Source organism: Astyanax mexicanus, chromosome 20 (genome assembly GCF_023375975.1).
Source record: "Astyanax mexicanus isolate ESR-SI-001 chromosome 20, AstMex3_surface, whole genome shotgun sequence".
Taxonomy (NCBI): Eukaryota; Metazoa; Chordata; class Actinopteri; order Characiformes; family Acestrorhamphidae; genus Astyanax; species Astyanax mexicanus.
Window position 1 is genome coordinate 7030069 of NC_064427.1, and position 21660 is coordinate 7051728.

The following is a 21660-nucleotide window of genomic DNA, read 5'->3' on the forward strand; positions in this document are numbered from 1 at the left end:
CATTTCTTTCAATCTACTTTTAAGATTGTTTGATTTGTCATGTTGACTTGTTTTTGACTGGGTTCTAATGAAGGACGTTAAACGTCAAATCTCTCTCTCTCTCTCTCTCCCTCTCTTTCTCGCAATTTCAGTGAAAAAGGAAAATGGTTTAATGTTTTTTATTTATCTCTTTTGACTTGATATCTGTTTTGTAATGATGGTTTTAATGCCTGCGATAATCAGAAAGTGACTTTTAAATATTATAACATGTTTGGCTATAATAAAATGTTATTAAAAAGTCAAAAAGTCTCTTTCTTTTTTCTCTCTCGTTTTGTCTTTCTCTCTTTCTCTCTCTCTCTATTTTCTCTCTTTCTTTTTATCTCTTTCTCTTTTTCTCTTTCTATTTTACTTTCTCTCATTTTGTTCTCTCTCTTTTTCTTTCTCTCATTTTGTTCTCTCTCTTTTTCTTTTTCTCTCTCTCTCTCTCTCTCTCTCTCTCTCTCTCTCTCTCTCTCTCTCTCTCTCTCTCTCTCTCTCTCTCTCTCTCTCACATCCTCCACTCAACCCAACGGAGTGAAGAGTTAAATGCCCATTCCGGGGGCTGTCAATCAAAACAGAGAGGAGCGAGTAGAGGGAATGAACCAACCAATCCTGAAGCAGGAGGCGGGATACTACAGCCAATCACGGCGCAGGGTGGGCGGGACTGAGTCTGAATGCGGGTGGGAGCAGTAGTAGTGGAGCTGAGCGCGAGAGAGAGAGAGAGAGAGAGAGAGAGAGAGAGAGAGAGAGAGAGAGAGCGGAGTGCGGAGCTGAGAAACCGAGAGACTGAGAGACTGAGAGAGAGAGAGAGTCCGGGGGAAACACGGAGAAACGGAGCGGTGAGCGGAGGAGTCGCGGAGCGGCTGAGAGTGCTCAGAGACCCGGGAGGAGAGCCCGGTCCCCCGCGGGGCCACGCTGACCCTAAGACTTCATTTGGTCATATTAGAAATTATAAACTACTTGTGGAAGAGAGGAGAGAATAAAGAAAATACAGAGAAAGCGAAGAGTTAGCAGGAAAATGAGTTTCAGTTAGGAGGAGTGGAAGAAGAAGAGGAAGAAGAAGAAGCCCGGCTACACAAGACTTTTCTCCCCACCGAGCGGCACTCTTTCCCCCGCTAAGCGCTGCGATGTTGCCCGGTGTGTTCGCGCTCTGCTGGCTGGTTGGTTTGGGTGAGTAAGCGGAGCTGTCCGTCTCCACTGACATGTTTATACAGCCGACCGTTTAGCGTCCTGCTGCCCTGCTGCCTCTGTCAGAGCTGACAAAGTGCTTTACACACATTTAACACACAGTTTTGTGGATAGATAAATGAAGGAAACAGTAGCATTATTTATTAATTTTTTAAAAGAGTCCCTCCAGTTCGCATTCCTGAACACTAAACACTAAACAGCTGCAGCTCAGTGCTGGAGGTTGCAGTTGAAGGCTATTGTAGTTGATTTTCTGACCGTTTTCTGTCTGCTTTTGTTTGGTTTGTATTCATGTAGCTCTTGTAGATATATAGACATATATATTTATCTGTAGTCTATGCTGTGTTTTACTGTAGAAGCTTTTAAAGCAGAGCTAATGCTAGTTAAAGCTAGTTAGGAAGAGAGAAGTTCAGTATCCCCATTTATACAGTTGGGCAAATGGCAAAAATATAATATTGCAGTGCTTAAAGAACTTTTTACTATACACCACATTTTACAATATTTGTTTTAGCTTATATTTGATCAGCTGGAACAGTATAGTGCCACTTCCCAAAATACAGCCACAACTTCAGGATGTGGACTACAGTGATTTACACTATGTTCAGTGTTTGGTATGTATTAATATAGGTATAAGTAAGTTATATGTATAGCTATAGGTAGATATACAGCTCTGGAAAACAATAAGAGAACACTTAAAATGATTAAAAGTGATGAGTTTCTTTGGTTTTACCAAATTGAAAAACTTAAGAGGAAGATGGATGATCACAAGCCGTCAAACTTAATTTAAGCTGAACTGCTTGAGTTTTTGCACCAGGAGTGTAAAGCATAAAGTTATCCAAAAGCAGTGTGTAAGACTGGTGGAAGAGAACATGCCGAGATTAAAAAAACAGGGTTATTTCACCAAATATTGATTTCTGAACTCGTAAAACTTTATGAATAAGAACTTCTTTGCATTATTTGAGGTCTTTTTGTTATTTCAGCCATTTTTCATTCTCTGCAAATGAATGCTCAAAATGACAATTCAGAAACTGAACCGATTCAGAAACTGAAGTGGTCTCTTAATTTTTTTCCAGAGCTTCTGAGACAGCTAAATATAATATTGTAGTACTTAAAGAACTTTACATCACACTAAATGTGTCACAATATTTATGATTAAAATACATTAACAATAGTGCTACATCAAATATACATCCAACACTTTCACTACAGTGATTTACAGTATTTTTAATATTTAGTGTTCACCTGTGTTGCAAAGTTTGCTCTCTTTATGATAAAACACACAGTTGCTTAGGGGTCAGTGTTCACGAATATATATTGTATTGTACTTTGGCATAATACTGTAACTAAGCTTAGTTAAACCAGTTCCTTTTTAGCTAAGACAGATGAATATAACAGTATTGGAGTTAAAATCCTGGTTTAAAGCCCCACCACTTTGCATTCCTGAAAACTAAACACGAAATATATACAGCTTATACACTGCTGAAGGTTGCAGTTGAAAGCTATTGTTGGTTTTCTGGCAATTTTCAGAATTTTTCTGCATTTGTTAAGTGTGTTTAATGTAGCTATATACTGTATTTTATTGTAGAAGCTTCTGAAACAGAGCTAGTGCTAGATAATGTACTAAAAATGTAATAATAATAAATAGATATATCAAAGCTTTGACTACAGTGATTTAAAGTATCTTCAGTATTTTATCATTTAAACCGGACAAAGTTTGCTCTCTTTATAATGAAACTCTTTCAGTTGGTGTACTTTATGTTTATTTGGATATGTTTGCATGTTATATAGAGTTAATTACAGGTAGGCACTCACACTGACCACTGACTTTATGTTGATTTGGGTTTATTCTAATGCTATATAGAGTTAATTACAAGTAGACACTCTCACTGATCACTGACTTTATGTTTATTTGGGTTGATTCTAATGTTACATAGAGGTTTACATGCATACACACTTACCTCTGTGTTCTTCTTACCTGCGTTATTGTAAACAACATATAAGTAACTTACTGACGGGAGACCTCGGACTTTATGTTTTGCTATACTGGTTTCTAAATTCTAAAATTAGGCTTACTGTAAACACTCACTGGATTTTTGTTTATTACAGATATTGCAAATAAACACACTGGCTAGCTATTGACTCTTTGATTTGATGTTATAAAGAGTTTTACAAGCAGGCTAAGTGCACACTGGCCACTGACTTTCTCTATGTTTATTTAGGATGATTTTAATGTTATACAGTGTTTTACAGACAGAAATACTAACTGACTACAGCTTTTATGTGAATTTGGATCTATTCTAATGTTATATTGAGTTGTACATGTATAAGCAAACTTACTGCACATTGACTGATTGAGTTTATTTGTGTTATTATTGGGTTTATTATCGTGTTATATGAAGTTCTACGTGTATAAACACAATTACTGAACACTGACTTTGAGTTTATTTGGTTTTATTATAATGTTATATAAAGTTGTACATATTTTAGCACATTCATAGACCACTGACTTTATGTGTATTTGGATCTATTCTAAATGTTATATAGAGCTGTACATGTCTAAGCACATTCATTGACCACTGACTTTATGTGTATTTTGATCTATTCTAATGTTATATAGAGTTGTACATGTATAGACAGACTCACTGCCCATTGACTTTAGGTGTATTTGGGTTTATTATCATGTTATATAGAGTTGTACATCTATAAACACACTCACTGCCCATTGACTTTAGATTTATTGGGGTTTATTATCATGTTATATAGAGTTGTACATCTATAAACACACTCACTTCCCCTTGATTTTAGGTGTAATTGAGTTTATTATCATGTTATATGGAGTTGTACATCTATAAACACACTCACTGCCCATTGACTTTAGGTTTTTTGGGGTTTATTATCATGCTATATGGAGTTGTACATCTATAAACACACTCACTGCCCATTGACTTTAGGTTTATTTGGATTTTTTATCATGTTATATTGAGTTTTTCAGCTGTAAACACAATCACTGAGCGCTGACTTTATGTTTATTTGGGTTCATTATCATGTTATATTGAGTTTTGTGCAAGTACACACACACTAACTGACCACTGTTTTGGCTCTTTGTGCTCTGAGTGAGGGAGTTTGTTCTTTGCTGTTGTTGCTCTCTGGTTTCAGACGAGCATCTCTGTACAGCTGCTTTGTTTTAACATCTGTTGTAACAACTTGAACTTGTTATAATGTTGATCATGAATTAGCTACACAATAAAAAGAGCAACTGGAAGTTTCACAGAATGTAAAAAAAAACACTGAATAATGTACAGTAGATACATGGTTTTGTTCAGACAGCGACAGTTAATTAACTCACAGTCTCCTGAAACTTTATGTGAGTTATTGTTGCTCTATTTTCTTGCCTTTTCGCTGCCTTTTTTCCCTGGTGCCAAGCTGTGTATGTGTGTTCTGAGTGGTGAGAAACGATATTTCCACTTTCCCCTTGACGATACTTTGGAAGAAGGCATAATCTAAATATCCTCCCCGCGTAAAAACACTGCGCGCAGCCGAATGGGCTTATTTTCAGCTGCGGCCGTCGTGTAAATTGCTTTTCCCTCTCAGCAGCATTTTATAAGTCATTTGCTGATTTTGCCTGATGATCACATGGGCTTAATGTGGTCCTAAAGAAGGGGCAACACGCAGCTGAGCAAACACTTTCAGGGTCGAGCACAGTACAAACCTCCTCATTTGAATCTGACATCAGCAATAAAGCTTTTAATACAGCTCGCGCCGGCGCTCTCGCAGGACCTGTACGTCAACCCTCGAGAGACGTGCTTTATTACGGCTCTCACGAGTGGATATGGGCTGAGATGCTGAGGATAAAAGGAAAAAAACCCTCCCTCGTGTTATTTTCGAGCCTTGAGAGCGAGAGCAATTGCGATAGCGCCCAAATGAGTCTGAAAATCATTTTTACCACCTACAAGAAAACAATGACAGGATTTCTGCTGAAGAGCTCTATACACTTAAGACAGTGCCCCGCGGGCCTCCTCTCACAGCTCCTACCTGAAGAATATGTGCTGTGCTTATACTGTGAGATGGGATACAACCGCCTTCAGGTCTAGTAGGGCTGTTATTGGGAAAATCCTGGCGATATATAAAAAAAAACATATCACAGTATAGGGGTTAATACAGCATGATTCAATAGTAGGGCTGCAACTAATGATTGGATATTTTGGTAATATGATAATATTTTTTTTAAGCTTTTTTTTTTAAAGTTAATACACGATCCATCACACCTGCACATGTATCACTCCACACTCCAGCAAGAACAACATACAGTAGCAGACGTACAGGGGTTGGACAATGAAACTGAAATAACAATAATTTTGTGTCCCGACGGAGAGTTCTGGTGGAAACAGGAGAGTTGAGGTGCACATTGAATTCTGTCGTGATTTGATCAGCCGTGTTTTTATGTTTTTTGGATACAATCTGGGTTAGCACCCGAACATCCCTTTCAGACAGCTTCCTCTTACAGCGTCCACAGTTAATCCTGTTGGATGTGATTCGTCCTTTCTGGTGGTATGCTGACATTACCCTGGATACCGTGGCTCTTGATACATCACAAAGACTTGCTGTCTTGGTCACTGATGCGCCAGCAAGACGTGCACCAACAGTTTGTCCTCTTTTGAACTCTGGTATGTCACCCATAATGTTGTGTGCATTGCAATATTTTGAGTAAAACTGTGCTCTTACCCTGCTAATAATCTATCTATCTAAGTGGTGTCAATTAAAATACTAGTGTATATTTGTATGTTTGAGGGGAGATAAAGCCAACATGGGGCGCTGAAATAAAGAATGCATGATAAATTGAATAGAGAAAACTTTTTTTTTACTTTATTGTACACATCTCAGCTTGATTGTATTTTTTGGATTTCTGAATTAGAACTTAATTTGCTGATTATAAAAGAGCGTTTTCACACCTGTAGTGAAAAGTGTGAAAGTTTCTATGATCCGGATCAGTTGATGAGTTTGTTTATTTGGAGTGTTTCTCCCTCTGTTTGGTTTGGTTTCACACAGGTATAAACCTTAATGCACCAAAATGCGCAAGAGCAGAAAAGTAAATATATTGAGAAGATTCTGTGTTCCAGCGTGTATGTCTGTGCAGTGTGGAGCTGCTTTAACACAGAACGCAAAAAAAAAAAAAAAAAAATGCCGCTGTGCTTTTAGACACAGTGTTTTCAATAGGACATGCAACACAGATGCGAGCAGTGAATGCAGCACATACCTCGCTCTCAGTGTGTAAACAGCATGGAGCAGCAGAGACAGTGTTTGTTCATAGCAGTATTAGCAGTATCTGGCTAATATGTCAGATTAAACTGCACCTTATCAGCAGTTAAGCTTAATTAAAAAGAAGTATATTTGATAGCTGGGTCAGATCAAGACCAGAAGCGAATCGCTCCAGAAAAAATAAATCAGTGTGTTGAGTGGGGGCGGGGCAGATTACAGCAGAAGTTGGGGTCAAACTTGGTGCTGTAATCAATTACTTTAAAAAAATAATAACTCGTTACTGATTCCAAATTGATTGTGTGTGTTGATAGCCCTAATATTAACTCTATGTAACACTTATTATTAGAGTTAATGCATTTAATACAAGTTAATACAATTATTTGTCAAACATCTAATGTACATTCAGTGTAGCTTTCATCTTTCACAATTACTGAAGCTATTACCATTGAAGCAAAACAGAAAACCCACTTTGCCTCATTTATCCCAGTTTATTATTCAGTCTACCTCTCTAAAAACAATAAATACATATACTTATTATTTTTTCTCTCGATATATAAACAGCCAATTCTAATTCTTTCAGGCTTTTAACAGCCCTGCTCTCTTCAGCCCCTCACCGCTGACACTGTCATCTTAGTTTAACATCAAATTAAAGACTCAAACTTTCTATTGATGTGATAAATATGTGAGCCAGAAATCACTATGGAAACAAAAAGCATTTATAGGCTAATAGCACCTAAGGGTTATACAGACAACTTAGCCAGGCTTATTTTTCTAATGTGCAACTTCCCAACACTACTGCACGCTTGATTATGTACGCTCAAGATAATAAGACGGGCTAAGTAACTCTTGTGTTTAGTCATTTTTTTCGCAGTGCTGGTTATAAAGAACTAACTTCTGACCGTGTGATTTAATATGGAAACAAACGTCAGATAAAGAGCAGAGGATGCAGTGTTTACACTGTATAAAAGAAGAATTAAGAGACCAATTCAGTTTCTGAATCAGTTTCTCTGATTTTGATATTTATAGGTATATGTTTGAGTAAAATTAATATTGTTTTTATATTCTATAAACTACAGACAACATTTATCCCAAATTTCAAATAGTTTCAAAAGTGTTGTCATTTAGAGCATTTATTTGCAAAAAATGAAAAACAAAATGAAATAACATAAAAAAGATGCAGAGCTTTTTTTTTTTACCTCAAATAATGCAAAAAAAAAAATAGCTTCATATTCATAAAGTTTTAAGAGTTCAAAAATCAATATTTGTGGGAACAACCCTGGTTTTAATCACTCCTCCACCAGTCTTACACACTGCTTTTGGATAACTTTATTCCTTTCCTGGTGCACAAATTCAAGCAGTTCAGCTTGAATTAAGTTTGACGGCTTGTGATCATCCATCTTCATCTTGATTATATTCCAGAGGTTTTCAGTTTGGTAAGGTAATAATAAAACAAAAAACTCATAATTTTTAAGTGGCCTCTTATTTTTTTCCAGAGCTGTATATGGATGAATCTGTTCAAACACACAGCCTCCTGCTTAATTCCCACAGGAAACAAAGGAAGTGTCACACCGTGGCTCTGTTTCCTCCTCCGTTACGATCAGGTGGAATGTGAAAGGAGAACTAGTTAACTCCACAGTTATTTGCGTCAGTAAGACGTTTCCTAGCATGCGCTGTCAGCCCGCGTTTGTGGCTCCCGCAGATTCTCCGGCTCATCTGTCCCACTGTTACGGCAGATAAATCCACTGGCCCCATATCAACACTCTGCATTCTTCCTTTAATAGGATATAATAGAGCGAAGAGAGAACTTCTGAAAGGGCACAGAACCTCATTTACAAGAAAATAAACGCATATATAAGATTAAAAAAAGATGCAGTGGCAGTGCAGTTGCGTTATTTCCCAGAATAACCGCAATGTAAGATGCGCTATTTTAATTTATGTGGTTTGTTTTCGAAAATAATGATGTTTATCAAGATCTGTGAAATCAAGTAAACAAGTCAGTCAAGTTAAATGTCAAATTTCTTTTAATACGTAATCTTAAATAATAATATAAACATAATTATTAGCAATAGAATAATGCAATTACAATTTACATTTTAAGAGCAATGGACCTTATTTAGTTTTAGTTTTTTCTTTTCAATATTAAATATACACTACTAATGAAACGTTTTAGGGCATCCCCATTTTTTTGCTGTCCTTATTTTTTTTATTTTTTTTTTAATGATTTTAGCAATGGCTTTATTACTGCTAATTAATTTAAGAGCTCTAATTCTTCTCCTCACTGCTGAAACTAAGACTTCAATCATGTTAAGCTGAGCTAAAGGCTAAAGCTGTTGCCATGTGGATCAGCCAGACATCACTCTTACTGCAGCAGTTTTCTCCAGTTATAACAAGAGTCTTTTGAAGGTGTAGGAACCAGTACTCACTGTTCTCTGGCTTTATCTGTAATTTCTTTTCATTTAAATACTTTTAATTTAATTTAAACCTAATTTAATACTTTTAATAGTTACAAAGTTCTTGTGTACAGAGTATTTGTGTCTTTTTCTTGTTTTTCTAGCTTTTTTTAGATCTGTTCCAGAACTGCTTTATTAGAAACAAAGGCTTTGTAAATTTGTAAATTGAAACTTTTTTAAAATCCATTTCCAAAGCTCAGTTTATTTTAGTAGCTACTTATCAAAATAAAGCTGTTAACACAAAAAAGTGTTTGCTAAAAAACGCTCTCTGTTATTTTTTTGTACAGAATACTTATATTATATAGAAATTCTGGAATACAACTTTGGTTAAAAAAATTAATTAACAATTTTGAGAGTTTTAAATAGATCTAATATATGACTCCATTCGATGTTAAATTAACTCTAAAATTTTGAATATTGTGGTAGAGTTATTTTAACACTATAGTAAGTGGGACCATATGTTATCTAGGACAGTGTTAAATTCAACTCTTAAAGAATTAGTTAAGATCAGGGGTGTCCAAACTACGGCCTGTGGCCATTTGCGGCCCGTTTCCTTTTTTGGAGGTATTTTAGAAATAGAATGAAAGTTGGCCCGCTGTTAAGCAGGTTTTTATAATGTGAGATTCAAAGTTTGAACGCTAGGTGTCAGAAACGGGCCAAAAAGTCTAAAAGCGGAAAGGGTGCTCATTTCTAGCGCAGAAAAACAGGCCAAAGAGTCTAAATGCGGAGAGGGTGCTCAGTTGTAGCGCAAAAAAACGGGCCAAAGAGTTTAAAAGCGGAGAGAGTGCGCAGTTTTAGCACAGAAAAACGGGCCAAAGAGTCTAAAAGCGGAGAGGGTGCGCAGTTGTAGTGCAGAAAAATGGGCCAAAGAGTCTAAAACCGGAGAGGGTGCGCATTTCTAGCGCAGAAAAACGGGGCAAAAGAGTCTAAAAGTGGGCGAGAGTGTACAGTTATAGTGCAGAAAATTTGCAAAAAAGTCTAAAAGTTGCCATAATTAAGAAGTTTAATATTATGAGAGATCATGAAATGAAACATCAATTTGAAAAATCTTAGTTTACACAACACTGTCAAAGATAAAGTTAGTAAGTCAAGTAAAATGGTGTGTAAATGAAAGTAATCAGGAAAAAGTATTATTTAAAGGGGTATATTTCATTATTTGTTTTATTACAGAGTGTGGCCCGTGACTTCTAATATATTTCTCCTTCTGACCCCCAACAAAAAAAGTTTGGACACCCCTGGTTTAGATGGATGGATGGATGGATGGACAGATAGATGAGATGAGTGCATTTAACACAGTAAAACAACAATGAACACCAGAAGCACTGTCAGTTTTGCTGTGTGAAGATATTGTGATTGATACATGTAAGAGGGAAAGGATGTCCAATCTCAAAACTGTAAAAAAAAAAGAAAAAACTACAGCATAGTGTGGTGCTCACGCCTCGCCGCAAATAACACCAGGATTTCCATTATATAAGGTACTCTAAGTATACCACTGAGTGCACTTGTTGCAGACGCTGTCACACACACCACCTCGATGGAGAGGGCCGAGAAGGTGATTCCAATCCAGCGTGCCGCCAGCCGGCTGGAAACATGGCTGTGTAATTTGCAGTGTCAGAAGTAAATGGTGGCCTTGCTGTTGTTTCAGAGTGCCGTAGCATAACCTGTTTCTCTGTTTTTATTGGCAGCGCTGTCTCCGCCTCCCTGCAGGGAGTGCGGCCATGTTTGTGTAGAAACTCTATTAATAAGCGTGTGATGAGGTGTCATTTATTGTTGTTACTCACACTCACTTATTTTAACAGCGTAAACATTTATACATATTCTACCTGATTCAGACGTCTCAGACTCATTTATCTCCACAGCGCCGGTAAAGTGGCTTTGCAGGCTGTGTTAGGTGTGAACACCTGCCATACTGCTAGTTACTAATATAACACACACACACACACACACATGCATGTGTACACTGCAACCAAAAGGACAGAAAACTCAAAAGCGTAGCCACATATATACATTTACAGCTTTTCAGACACCTGACAGCTCTTTTGCTGTTTGGTTATTCTGAGAAAAATACCATGCAGCTGGTTTATGTTGGAGCAGCAAAAAAATTACATGATATTTGTGTACTGTATAGTGCTTATGAAGTTAGCAAACATAATGGCTACACCAAGAGATATACGCTGTGTGTCAGCTTAAAACGTAGGGGTGACTAGGGGTGAACAATATGGCTCTAAAATAATATCATAATATATATTTCAGGGTATTTCAAAATTTAAAGTTATTTAAAATGCTTTAACCAATTCACTACTGCAACAAAAGTAATACCATATTTTTCGCACTATAAGGCGCACCGGATTCTAATCACACTAGGCACGCTATCAATAAAGGTCTATTTTCTGGTCTATTTCAATACATAAGACGCACCAGATTATGAGGCGCATTATGCGACACTAGTAAGGAACAGGGGTGCCTTGCCTGTAAAGCTAAGCTAAGTTAAGTAAACATTGGGTGTTAAAAGTTTATTTGGGTGAGTAAAGCGCTTCCATTTATTTACAGTAAGCTTAGTATTATCATTAGCCGCTAACCGCTAACGCTAGCCACCTGACCTTACTACTACGACTGGTAGAATTCATACACACCGGATTATAAGTGTTACTGTTGATTTTTGGGAAAATTAAAGGATTTTAAGTGCGCCTCATTCAATGGGTTTTCTTTATTTTCATGACTTTTTACATTGTAGATTCTCACTGAAGGCATCAAAACTATGAATGAACACATGTGGAGTTTTATGAACTTAACAAAAAAAGGTGAAATAACTGAAAACATGTTTTATATTCTAGTTTCTTCAAAACAGCCACTTTTTGCTCTGATTACTGCTTTGCACACTCTTGGCATTATTCTCTCAGTGAGCTTCAGGAGGTGGCCACCTGAAATGGTTCTCCAACAGTCTTGAAGGAAGGAGTTCCCAGAGGTGTTTTTTTAGCACTTGTTGCCCCTTTGCCTTCTTCACTCTGCACTCTAAGAAATATAAGTACAGATTTGTACTTAAAAGAGTACAAAGCTTGTCGCTGGGGCTGTACCTTATATTAAGGTTCAAAAAAGTACCTTTCAGTGAAAGTCCTTTTTTGTACCCATGGTTTTTGTGCCAGTATAGATTATAAAGATTATAAACATTGTCATCAACTAAAAATGGCTAAAAAACTTGATGATACAAAATTGTCTGGCTTTCAAATAAAAAATGTCCAATTTAAATATATACTGTTCATTAGTACAGTGATGCAGAATACTGAATGTACCTTTTGGCTGGTTAAATGGTACAAATCTGTACTTATTGCTGTTAGAAATGACTTTGTACTTCAGAGGGAACAAATCTGACCCCGTAAAGACCAATATTGTACCTTTGAGGGTACAATTATAAAGAATGTACCTTCGAGTACAAAAAAGTACTCATATCGTACCTCTGTTTTTTAGAGTGTGTGCTCCAGCTCACCCCAAACCATCTGGATTGGGTTCAGGTCAGGTGACTGTGGAGGCCAGGTTTTTTTTTTTGTTAAGTACATAAAACTCCACATGTGTTCATAGTTCATAATTCATAGTTTTGATGCCTTCAGTGAGAATCTACAATGTAAATAGTCATGAAAATAAAGAAAACGCATTGAATGAGGCGGTTCTCATTTAGCTTCTTTTTTTTTTGTTTAATGTGTTGATAACATTCGTCAGCTTCATGTAATTGGTTGAAAGTCTGGACCATCCAATATAGTGTTTTGTACACCGCAAACAAACTGAACCGTAGTTTATTTGATTTGGACTAAACCAATAAAGCTTGACTAAATGACAACATTTATATTTTTTCCGACTCCCTAATGCTCAGAGCTTTGTGCAGGTGATGTTCAAACCTGAACTCTATCTGAATCCTAGCTGAAAGGCTCCCCCGTTCCATTGCTGTGTAGAAATTGCACCACATGCCACTCTGGGGCCTAACGTCAAGTTTCTGCATCCTCCATCAGAGTAACTGCAACTGTGGCAAGCACTTACTGGCATGATGAAAAGCTATCAGGTGTTCATGACTGAAGACCGACTAGTCTGTCTCCAGCAGCCTCCGGGGAGCTTTTTTTCTCCACGTTGTGAATACTTGTGTTACAAATGAAGGCTGGATTTATTTAGCATCTGCTGACAGCGAAATCAGAGCGTTGCGGCTAGAAAAACAGAAGCAGAGGACGAGTTTATGTGATCTGACACCCTCTTCAAGAGACGACACCCTCCGCCTCATCCTTTTATCTGCGGCTTTGCCCTGTTGCCACTCAAACTGTGAAGGGGAAGTGCTGGAACCTTACCCCGCAGCACTCGGGACAATATCACTGATAGCTGCCCGGCCAGCGCGGCCGCGTGAAGCTGCTGCTGCTGCTGCCGCTGCTGACAAGGAGTTCCTGTGTGAACTGCTTTAAAGGTGGCCTTAGGGCTGCGGAGGCATCCAGCAGTGTGACAAGCGAATAAATGAGAAGCACTATTTAAAACTGTTCTGAGTGACATCGTGTTTGTGGACTCCTCTTCTAATGAATGCATTCGGCTAACACTAAATGATACCTATTGACTATGACAAAGATGTGCAAATGGGGGTGCAGAGTCTGAGTGGTCCAGTGGTGTAATGTGCTGCTACTATGAACGGGAGGTCGCAGGTTCGAATCCCGTTTATGTAGCTTGCCATCAACTGCCTGCACCCAGAGAGAGCACAATTAGCCTTGCTCCCTCTGGGTGGGTAGAAGGCGAGCTCTCCCCATCAAGCTCAAAGGTGGTACCGGGTGGCACGATAATTAAATAATAATAAAAATATATACAGCTTGTTTAGTCTGTGTAGAGTAGTATTGCTAATAGCAAAGGAGCCCTATTTTAGTGATTTTATAGGCGAGCCATCCACCATGCACTGCACAGCTTAATTTAGGACGTGCCATGGACATGTTTTTGCTATCATAACAACTGGAAAAGTATGCTTTGCCTAAAACACGCAGAAGGCATGTATTGATTCTCTTTAATAATTATCGTTGTATTTTGGGCGTAACGTGAAATAAACCAATCGGCGTGTCACCTGCCGTTCCCTTTAAGAGCCAATAGCACTCTGGTGCTACACACTTTGGTGTATTGGTTTCCTTCATCTTCAAAAAAAAACTTGTAAACTGGAGAAAATTGGTACAGGAAACAATTCCAGCCCCATAAATCCTGTCATTGTCATCTTGGAATATGGCCGTGCCATCATGGAAGAAAAAAAATCTATTGATGGAATAACCTGGTCTATATTCAGTATATTCAGGCAGATGACCTCATTCTTTTTTCAGCACATACTGTTGCTGAACTTAAACCTGCAGACCAACTGCACCATCAACCATCAACCCCACATCATTTACTTACTTAAATCCAGGTGGAGACTTTTTTTTGGCTAGGCAGTGTATATATTGTTTATATTTGTATATACTGTATAAGGATAATGATCTATGTTCATGATCACCTATTGGCTGTACGACATCCAGTTCTGCACAGTTCTCATTGCCTTGTCCCTAAAGGGATCATGTTGAATGCTTAAGTGTCATAAACAACACTGGCGTTGTCAGCATTGCTTCTCCACTGTGGCGGCTGGACTGTGCAGCCTGCCGTTCTGCAGCCCACGCACTGAGTCCCCAGCAACAAGATGCTGTCAGTGTATGCACTCACAATTATATTGCAAACAGAGCCGGGCTTTTATGAAACATGGACTATGGCAGTATCCGTGGCATAAAAAGCAAGCCCTTTCCATAGAGCAAGCGTCTTTCAGGCGCGCGGAAGGCGTTTTGTGAGCGTGTATATAATTTCCTTTCAACCTTTGCGGTGATTGTAAGCATGAAAGCAGCACACAAACCAAACAAACTATTCCACGTCCTCCAAACGTCCTGTTGCGAGTCTCTCATTATTACTGCCTCGGAATTACCGTATCGCTTTATAATAACAGCAGCTTGTGGCAACCTGTGATTGGCCGATAGCCATTTCTAAGACACTTCTATGAAGGTAGACAGTGATCAGCTTTCATGATTCATGGTTCTTCTCATTCTTAAAACACTGGATTGACTTGGGTAGCCTTGGGGGAGCAACTACACACTGATGGTGAGTGAAGAGGGAGTGGGAGACACACCCACTATGCAAATAAATGGTTAAATGGTTGAAGGAGCCAGTTGCTTAAACAAAAAAGGTTCAGTGCTAAGTGCGGGTGCTATTTAAACCTTTAAATCTTAAAATCGCCCTCAATTGCTCCATTGCTGTGTCCTTATTCTTAAAACACTGGATTATAATAAAGGGATTGCATTTGTAAGCACATTGAGGCTAGCATGAGCGCTTTGTATCCCATTTTCTCCCCAATTTGTAAGGCCAATTACTCAATATACTCAATAGTACTCTCAATCCAATCCCTAGCAATATTCCCAACACTTGGATTGTGAAGGCCAGTACATGCCGCCTCTGATACATGTGAAGCGACCACTGTATCTTTTCCAACTGTCTATAATGTAGCACTACTGGGTAGCCATACAACGCACTCTGAAGAAAGTGCAACAACCTGGCTCATCATGAATTTGTCTTAAATAGGGCTGTAACTAATGATTATTTTGTAGTTAATTAGTGAATTAGTTTACTATTATTTCTTCCATGCCCGTTATCACTATAAAATGATAGAAACAGCTGAATGTGGGATTAAATGCCCTTTAAATGCCCAGAAGATGTTTAAATACGGAAAGACGATATTCTGATACTAGTGAGATGAATAAATCTTTTGTGTTTGTGCACTTTTGGAGACACAGACAGAGAGTTGTATAGTAAACTGAGTAAATCCATTGCCCTTCCCATTGCATTTCTGATTTCAACACTAAAATTTGGAGTTTGTATTGAAAAAAGGCCCAAAAGTGCCATCAGAAATGTACAAGTTGCCTACATTTTCAACCAATTACAGATGTTGCCGAGGAGTGCCTTCAGACACAGAGCCCCCCTGGCTATCATAAGCGTGACACTCCGCTTTCTGCACATTTACATCACACTGTTTGCTGAAGCCAAGCGAGTATCTTCACAGTCCTAGTTTTTAAATATCATGATCTAATATTTTTGCAATATCGCCAGCTCCACCGACCCTATACAAAGATCTATACCATGCAACTACTGAATTGAGATTGTATATATGATGTTAGGAGTGGGCGATAAGGCTCTAAAATAATATCACGATATTTCAGGGTATTTTTGCGATAACGATATACTTGGCGATATAGGAAAACAGAAAAAATAAATTATTAATTTCAGGAATATAGTATAATAGTATAACAGTATAATCATAATGTGGCAAAATAAATAATATAGCATAAAATAATATAATGCAGCAAAAAATATTGCAGAATATTTAGTGCATTCATATAAACTGCAAACTAAAACTTATATTATACAATAAATACACTTAAAGCTTCACAGTAAATAATAGACTACTTTTAAGACAGAACAGCCCTATTATCACGATATGGATTTTTAATATCATGATTTTCCGTGTCACGATATATTGTATACAATATAATATTGCCCACCCCTATATGACGTAAAGCCAATTTACTTGGTTTGCCATCATCTTTGAGCTCACCACAGCCTTGAAACTGAACCTGAGCCATAAGTCAAAGGACAGGGTTGTACAGTTATAGCCTGTTGCTTTATAGCTCATCTGAAGAAAGAACTAAGCAGGTAAACACACTCTAGCTGAAAGAAGTCTAAGGGAACGCGCACAATCCAATTGAAACATTGAAACGGGTCAGCATTGTGTGGTACTGGTGGCATTGCGATGCAGACCATCATCGTTTGCCTGTGGCAGAGCATTCAGCTGCCATATTCTCCTTCTCTCTCTCTCTCACTCTCATATTTGTTTTTGGGTAATTTGATAGCAGGCAGACAGATTAGTCCATAAATAAGTAAAGAGAAAATAATAATGGAAGAGTGGGAGATGTAGCGGCTGCTCGGTGCAATCTGCACTCCCTCCGAATCATTCAAAGTGCATCTCAGCAGATTATGTGAGGGATAAATGGGCTCCAAATTGATGTGCATTGCACATAAAACAAAAGTAATACCAGCCGCTCGGCAAAGACCATTAAACTCCGAGCTGAGAGCAAAGCCTGCAGAACCCGATAATGGGAGTCGTAGAAAACATTTCCTTGTGGCATTTCTTCAGGTTTCATCAGTGTTTTTTACTTCTTTTTTTTTCGCGGTTATGACTCTACAACGGAAAATATATTCAGATGGTTGAACAAAGGCGGCTAGCGCTGTATCTTTACCATGGATCACAGACAGGCTTCAAGGCGACTGTGTACTCTTTCAGCGTAGTTTCGGTTTCAGCCCGTTCGTTTCTTAGCGGCGCTTTCTTTCTTTTTTCATCTCTGACACAATGAAGCTTTGAATTGGGTAATTGGGTAATTAATGATTTTTTAATCTCAATCTTGTTGTGTGTGTGTGTGTTTGTGTATATTTGTGTGTTTAGCTCATGTGATGTGCGTGCTGCAAGCCATTTTTCCCCCCCTTCACTCTTTTTTTCTGTGCAATCAATCATTCGATCATTTATTTCCCCCCTCATTTGCTGCAAGGGATAGTTTGAGAAAACATCAGAATCGCTTTATTCTGCACTTCTTGCGCTATATTGTGGCGATGAATCACCGCGATGCCTTCACACATTTGCCCGCCACTGCAAGCAGTTGTTAGATTGTGTTTCCTGGCAGTGGCTGAGAGATGTGAGTAAACAAGCTAGTAAATGCACTGACAGCCTTGTTAAATTCTGCATGGGACAGAGCGAGGAGGAAGATGTATTTTGTGTTGTGGGACAGGAGGCACTTTGAAGAATTGGGCTGCTGATCTGATAAGGGCTTCAGTGTCTCTGGGAATTTTGTGGCAGAGCTCGGAATTACACCTGGATTGACTTGGCTGTCTCTCTCAAAGCCCTGACGCAGGTGGGAAGGGAGACTGATTGCTCGGCGCAGGGTGTCTGAGTACGGGGGTGGGAGTGGTCGGATGGGGAGACGAGGAGGAGGAGAGGGGCTCCACGGCACCAATTACAAGCACAGGGCTGGCTTTGCAATATAAATGTAAATCAGCCTTTTAACTCGTACACAACATATCCGGGAACTAGAGTACTGTCAGCTCACCTTCAGGTAATTATGTGTAGTTTCCTGCGATTACGATGCATCCCTCGCTAAAGTGTTGTGGCTGTGAAACAAGTCACATCCTTACCATCCGTACCATGTTTAGTAGCTGTCGTCTGCTTTCTTTGTTTGTTTGTTTGTCTGGCTGGCTGGATGAATGAATGCTTGGCCCTCTGATTTGCAGTGACCACAACCACGCAAAAAACCTCTGCTGTCGAGGAAAGCTCTTATGCTCTTATCATCAGCTGTTAGTCATTATTGTGATCTTGCGCCCAATGAGGAGCTTCTCATCTTATACAGCGCATGTGCGTCCGCCGCTACCGACGCTGCCTCGTTATTTAGCGCCGGTAAACCATGGGGCTTGATGACATCTTTTGATGGGAAGCAAAAGCAATCGCCATGGGAGCTTATAATAATTGTTCTCAGCGCTCGGCTTTCAACTCCATCACTTCATCCAACACGGATCTGAGGGACCATATTGCGAAAAGCCTTTCCTCTAAAGAACCTTTAATAACGTTCCTACAGAAGGGATCCCAGCACACTCGTTTTTTTCTTTCCCCTCAGAAAGGCCAGCCAACCAAAGGGAACCCTGCCTGCTTCCTTTGAGAAGGTCCACCAAGGTCACATTAACGAGTACACCTTTTCACTTTTTTCCAAAACTTCTCGTCGACTTCAGGATGAGAAGAAACTTTTGTTGTAGCGCCTCACGCCATCCAGATTTACCGCGAGGGCTTATAGGCTTACAGACACCTTGATATTTTTCCAGTAGCAGCTCCAGCAGCTTTTGAAATGATTCGATCACAATTGGCAGTATATTTTAGGGGGATAAACATTGTTATCTACTGACATTCCGCTTGAGGAAAATGACTTTGTATGCCGTTCCTAGTAACACCAAAATAACAATGCAGGAGGAGTTGTGTGGAATGCTCAGATTTTAAGATGCAAAGAAGTTAGGAGCTACAAATCAGTATTCCACAGGGTGACTCCACTGCGTTCAATATTCAGTGATATTATAATATTTTTTATTAAACAACTTTGACAATGTTGTGGTGGAAATGCTAAATATGTCATACAATACAACACTTATTGTAATATTGGTAATTGGTAAATCCCTTTTGTGCTGCCGAAACTGCCTGAAACCTTGTGGAGGCATGGACTCCACAAGACGTCTAAAGATGTCTGAAATGGTAAAAAAAAAACATTCAGGTTTTTGCATTGTATGCATTGTATTTCACAATGCTGAGCCTGAAAATCTTTGGAACAAGAAGCTGTTTTTCTGTGAAATTATTTTTATTCATGCAGGCCAGCATGAAATGTGTATTTTTTTGTATTTTACCATGCTATCAGCACCTGCACTGACTTCACAAATCTAAAATCTTATTCCAAGTCCCTTGCTCCAGTCCTAAGTACAATCAAAGTACGTGGAAAGGAAAATAATGCAGTGAGTCATGCAGTAAGTGGTCACATTACAAAATGAACCAATCATGCAACCCTACATGTGGCACTGGGAGCAGATGGCTTTCACACTTGGAGCAGATCGCACTAGATTCTTGAAGTGAACACCAGACCAACAATTTCAGAAGGACTAGAGATTGCTCATGGGCTCTAAAACAGCTTTCACAGTTGACCAGATTGTCCGAAACCATCGACCAAATTGCTCCTGTCCCTAGAAAAATGATGCCAGTGTGTAAATACTCCAAGACATTAGCTATATATCCTTTTATGTCATTTAAGCTGGATGTATGGAGAGTCCTCCATTGATTGCACCAATGAGCCTTGCATGACTATGACCCTGTTGCTGGTTGATTGGTTGTTGTGCTTCATTGGAGCACTTTCGGTAGGTACTACTAAAGTTGTCTAGCCACCACTATATATGCGTCTTATTTCTCAGAACCCTTTACTGGCTGCCTATATAAATATCCCACCACTATACAAGAGCCATAGTAACCAATGGTAATCAAAGAGTTTTCATTTGATCTGTCAGTGGTTTTATTGTTGTGGCTGATATATGTGGTTTACAGTAATAACATAAAGCAATGACACTCTATAGATAATGCCATAAATGTGTTTAAAAAAAGCACGTATCCTACACTGATCGCTCCAGTTGTATAAATTTAATATCGACACTCTTATAATAGAATCAGCTGCACACTTAGTTCTGAAACATCTCCACAAATCACACATCCAAACCACGTCCGTTTGACACGCCTGCTTGGCGGAAGACCAACGCTAAATGGTACAGCTTGAGCTTGTCAACGAGTCGGGGCCAAATGAGTCAAAGACAGGCCTCTCACAACTGCAGATATCCAGCAAATGTCCATCAAAAGAATGACTCATTGTTAAGTGGGAGAATTTGTGGCGAAAACCCTCACGCTCAGCATCGGGCTGCTGCTCCAGCCAGTTGATAAACAGAAACTCTCCGAGCTAAGTGCAGTTTACTTCAGCTTTATTTAAAGTGATAATGGCACCACAGAGGGCCTAATAATGAGGGATGAGTGGGATGTAACCTTATAAGAGGCGTAATGTCAGATCAGGTAGCAGGCAGAAAGGCCTAGAGTGAGTGGCTGGGAGGAAAACATTGAAAAAGTGTTTGCCAAAGGCTGGAGATGAAGATGTTAACGTGCTGTGAGAAAAATAACGCAAATGCCATCCATACTCTATAAGCTAAAGGTTCTGTGAAAAATTGTGTACTACAGGATAATGAACCACGTACTGCATGCTTCTCGTGGATATAAATAACAATTCAACCATGCAGTATATCATATTTTTATTATTATTATCAGGATATGAGCTTTCACAGTAAACACATCAAAAAAGCTTTGATGATAAACACTTCTTCACTTCACTTCGTCTTCACTTTATAGACTGTGCTCATGTGACATATTATAACTAGGCTGGAGGCAAAGTGAGATAGAGTGAGGTGGAGTAAGGTACATTGAGGAATAGAGCTAGGGACAGCATGGTAGTGTGAGGTATAGAGTGAGGTAGAGCAAGGTACTGTACATAGTGTGGTAGAGTAAAGTGAATCAAGGTATGGGGTCAGATAGAGCTAGGAAGAGTTTGAAAAAGATAGGTGGATTAAGGTACAATGGGGTGCAGAGCGAGGTAGAGCAATGTATAGAGTGAGGTAGAATGTGAAACAGTAAGGAAAAGTGAGGTATAGAATTAGGTATATTGAGGTAGAGCAAGGTATAGAGTGAGGTAGAGTGAGTTAGGCAAAGTACAGTGTGCGGTACAGTGAGGTAGAGTAAAGTATAGAGTGAGGTATACAATGGTAGACTGAGGTAAAATGAGGTAAAGCATGGTATAGTGAGGTACAGTGAGGCAGAGCAAGGTATAGAATGAGGTATACAATGGTAGATTGAGGTAGTATGAGGTAAAGCATTGGTATAGTGAGGTATAGAGTGAGGTACAGTGAGGTAGAGCAAGGTATAGCGTGAGGTATACAATGGTAGATTGAGGTAGTATGAGGTAAAGCATGGTATAGTGAGGTATAGAGTGAGGTACAGTGAGGTAGAGCAAGGTATAGAGTGAGGTATACAATGGTAGAGTGAGGTAAAATGAGGTAAAACATGGTGTAG

General features: G+C 39.0%; 1 protein-coding gene across 1 annotated transcript in view; it reads left to right on the forward strand.

The window, feature by feature from the left end:
• Positions 1-727: 727 nt before the first annotated feature.
• kirrel3a (kirre like nephrin family adhesion molecule 3a) overlaps positions 728-21660 on the forward strand; it is a 277571-nt gene continuing 256638 nt past the window's right edge. Inside the window, exon 1 of the mRNA XM_007244712.4 lies at positions 728-1188. Within this exon, the coding sequence (XP_007244774.2) occupies positions 1146-1188 (43 nt within the window). The 5' untranslated portion in view covers positions 728-1145. The remainder of the gene's footprint in view (positions 1189-21660) is intronic.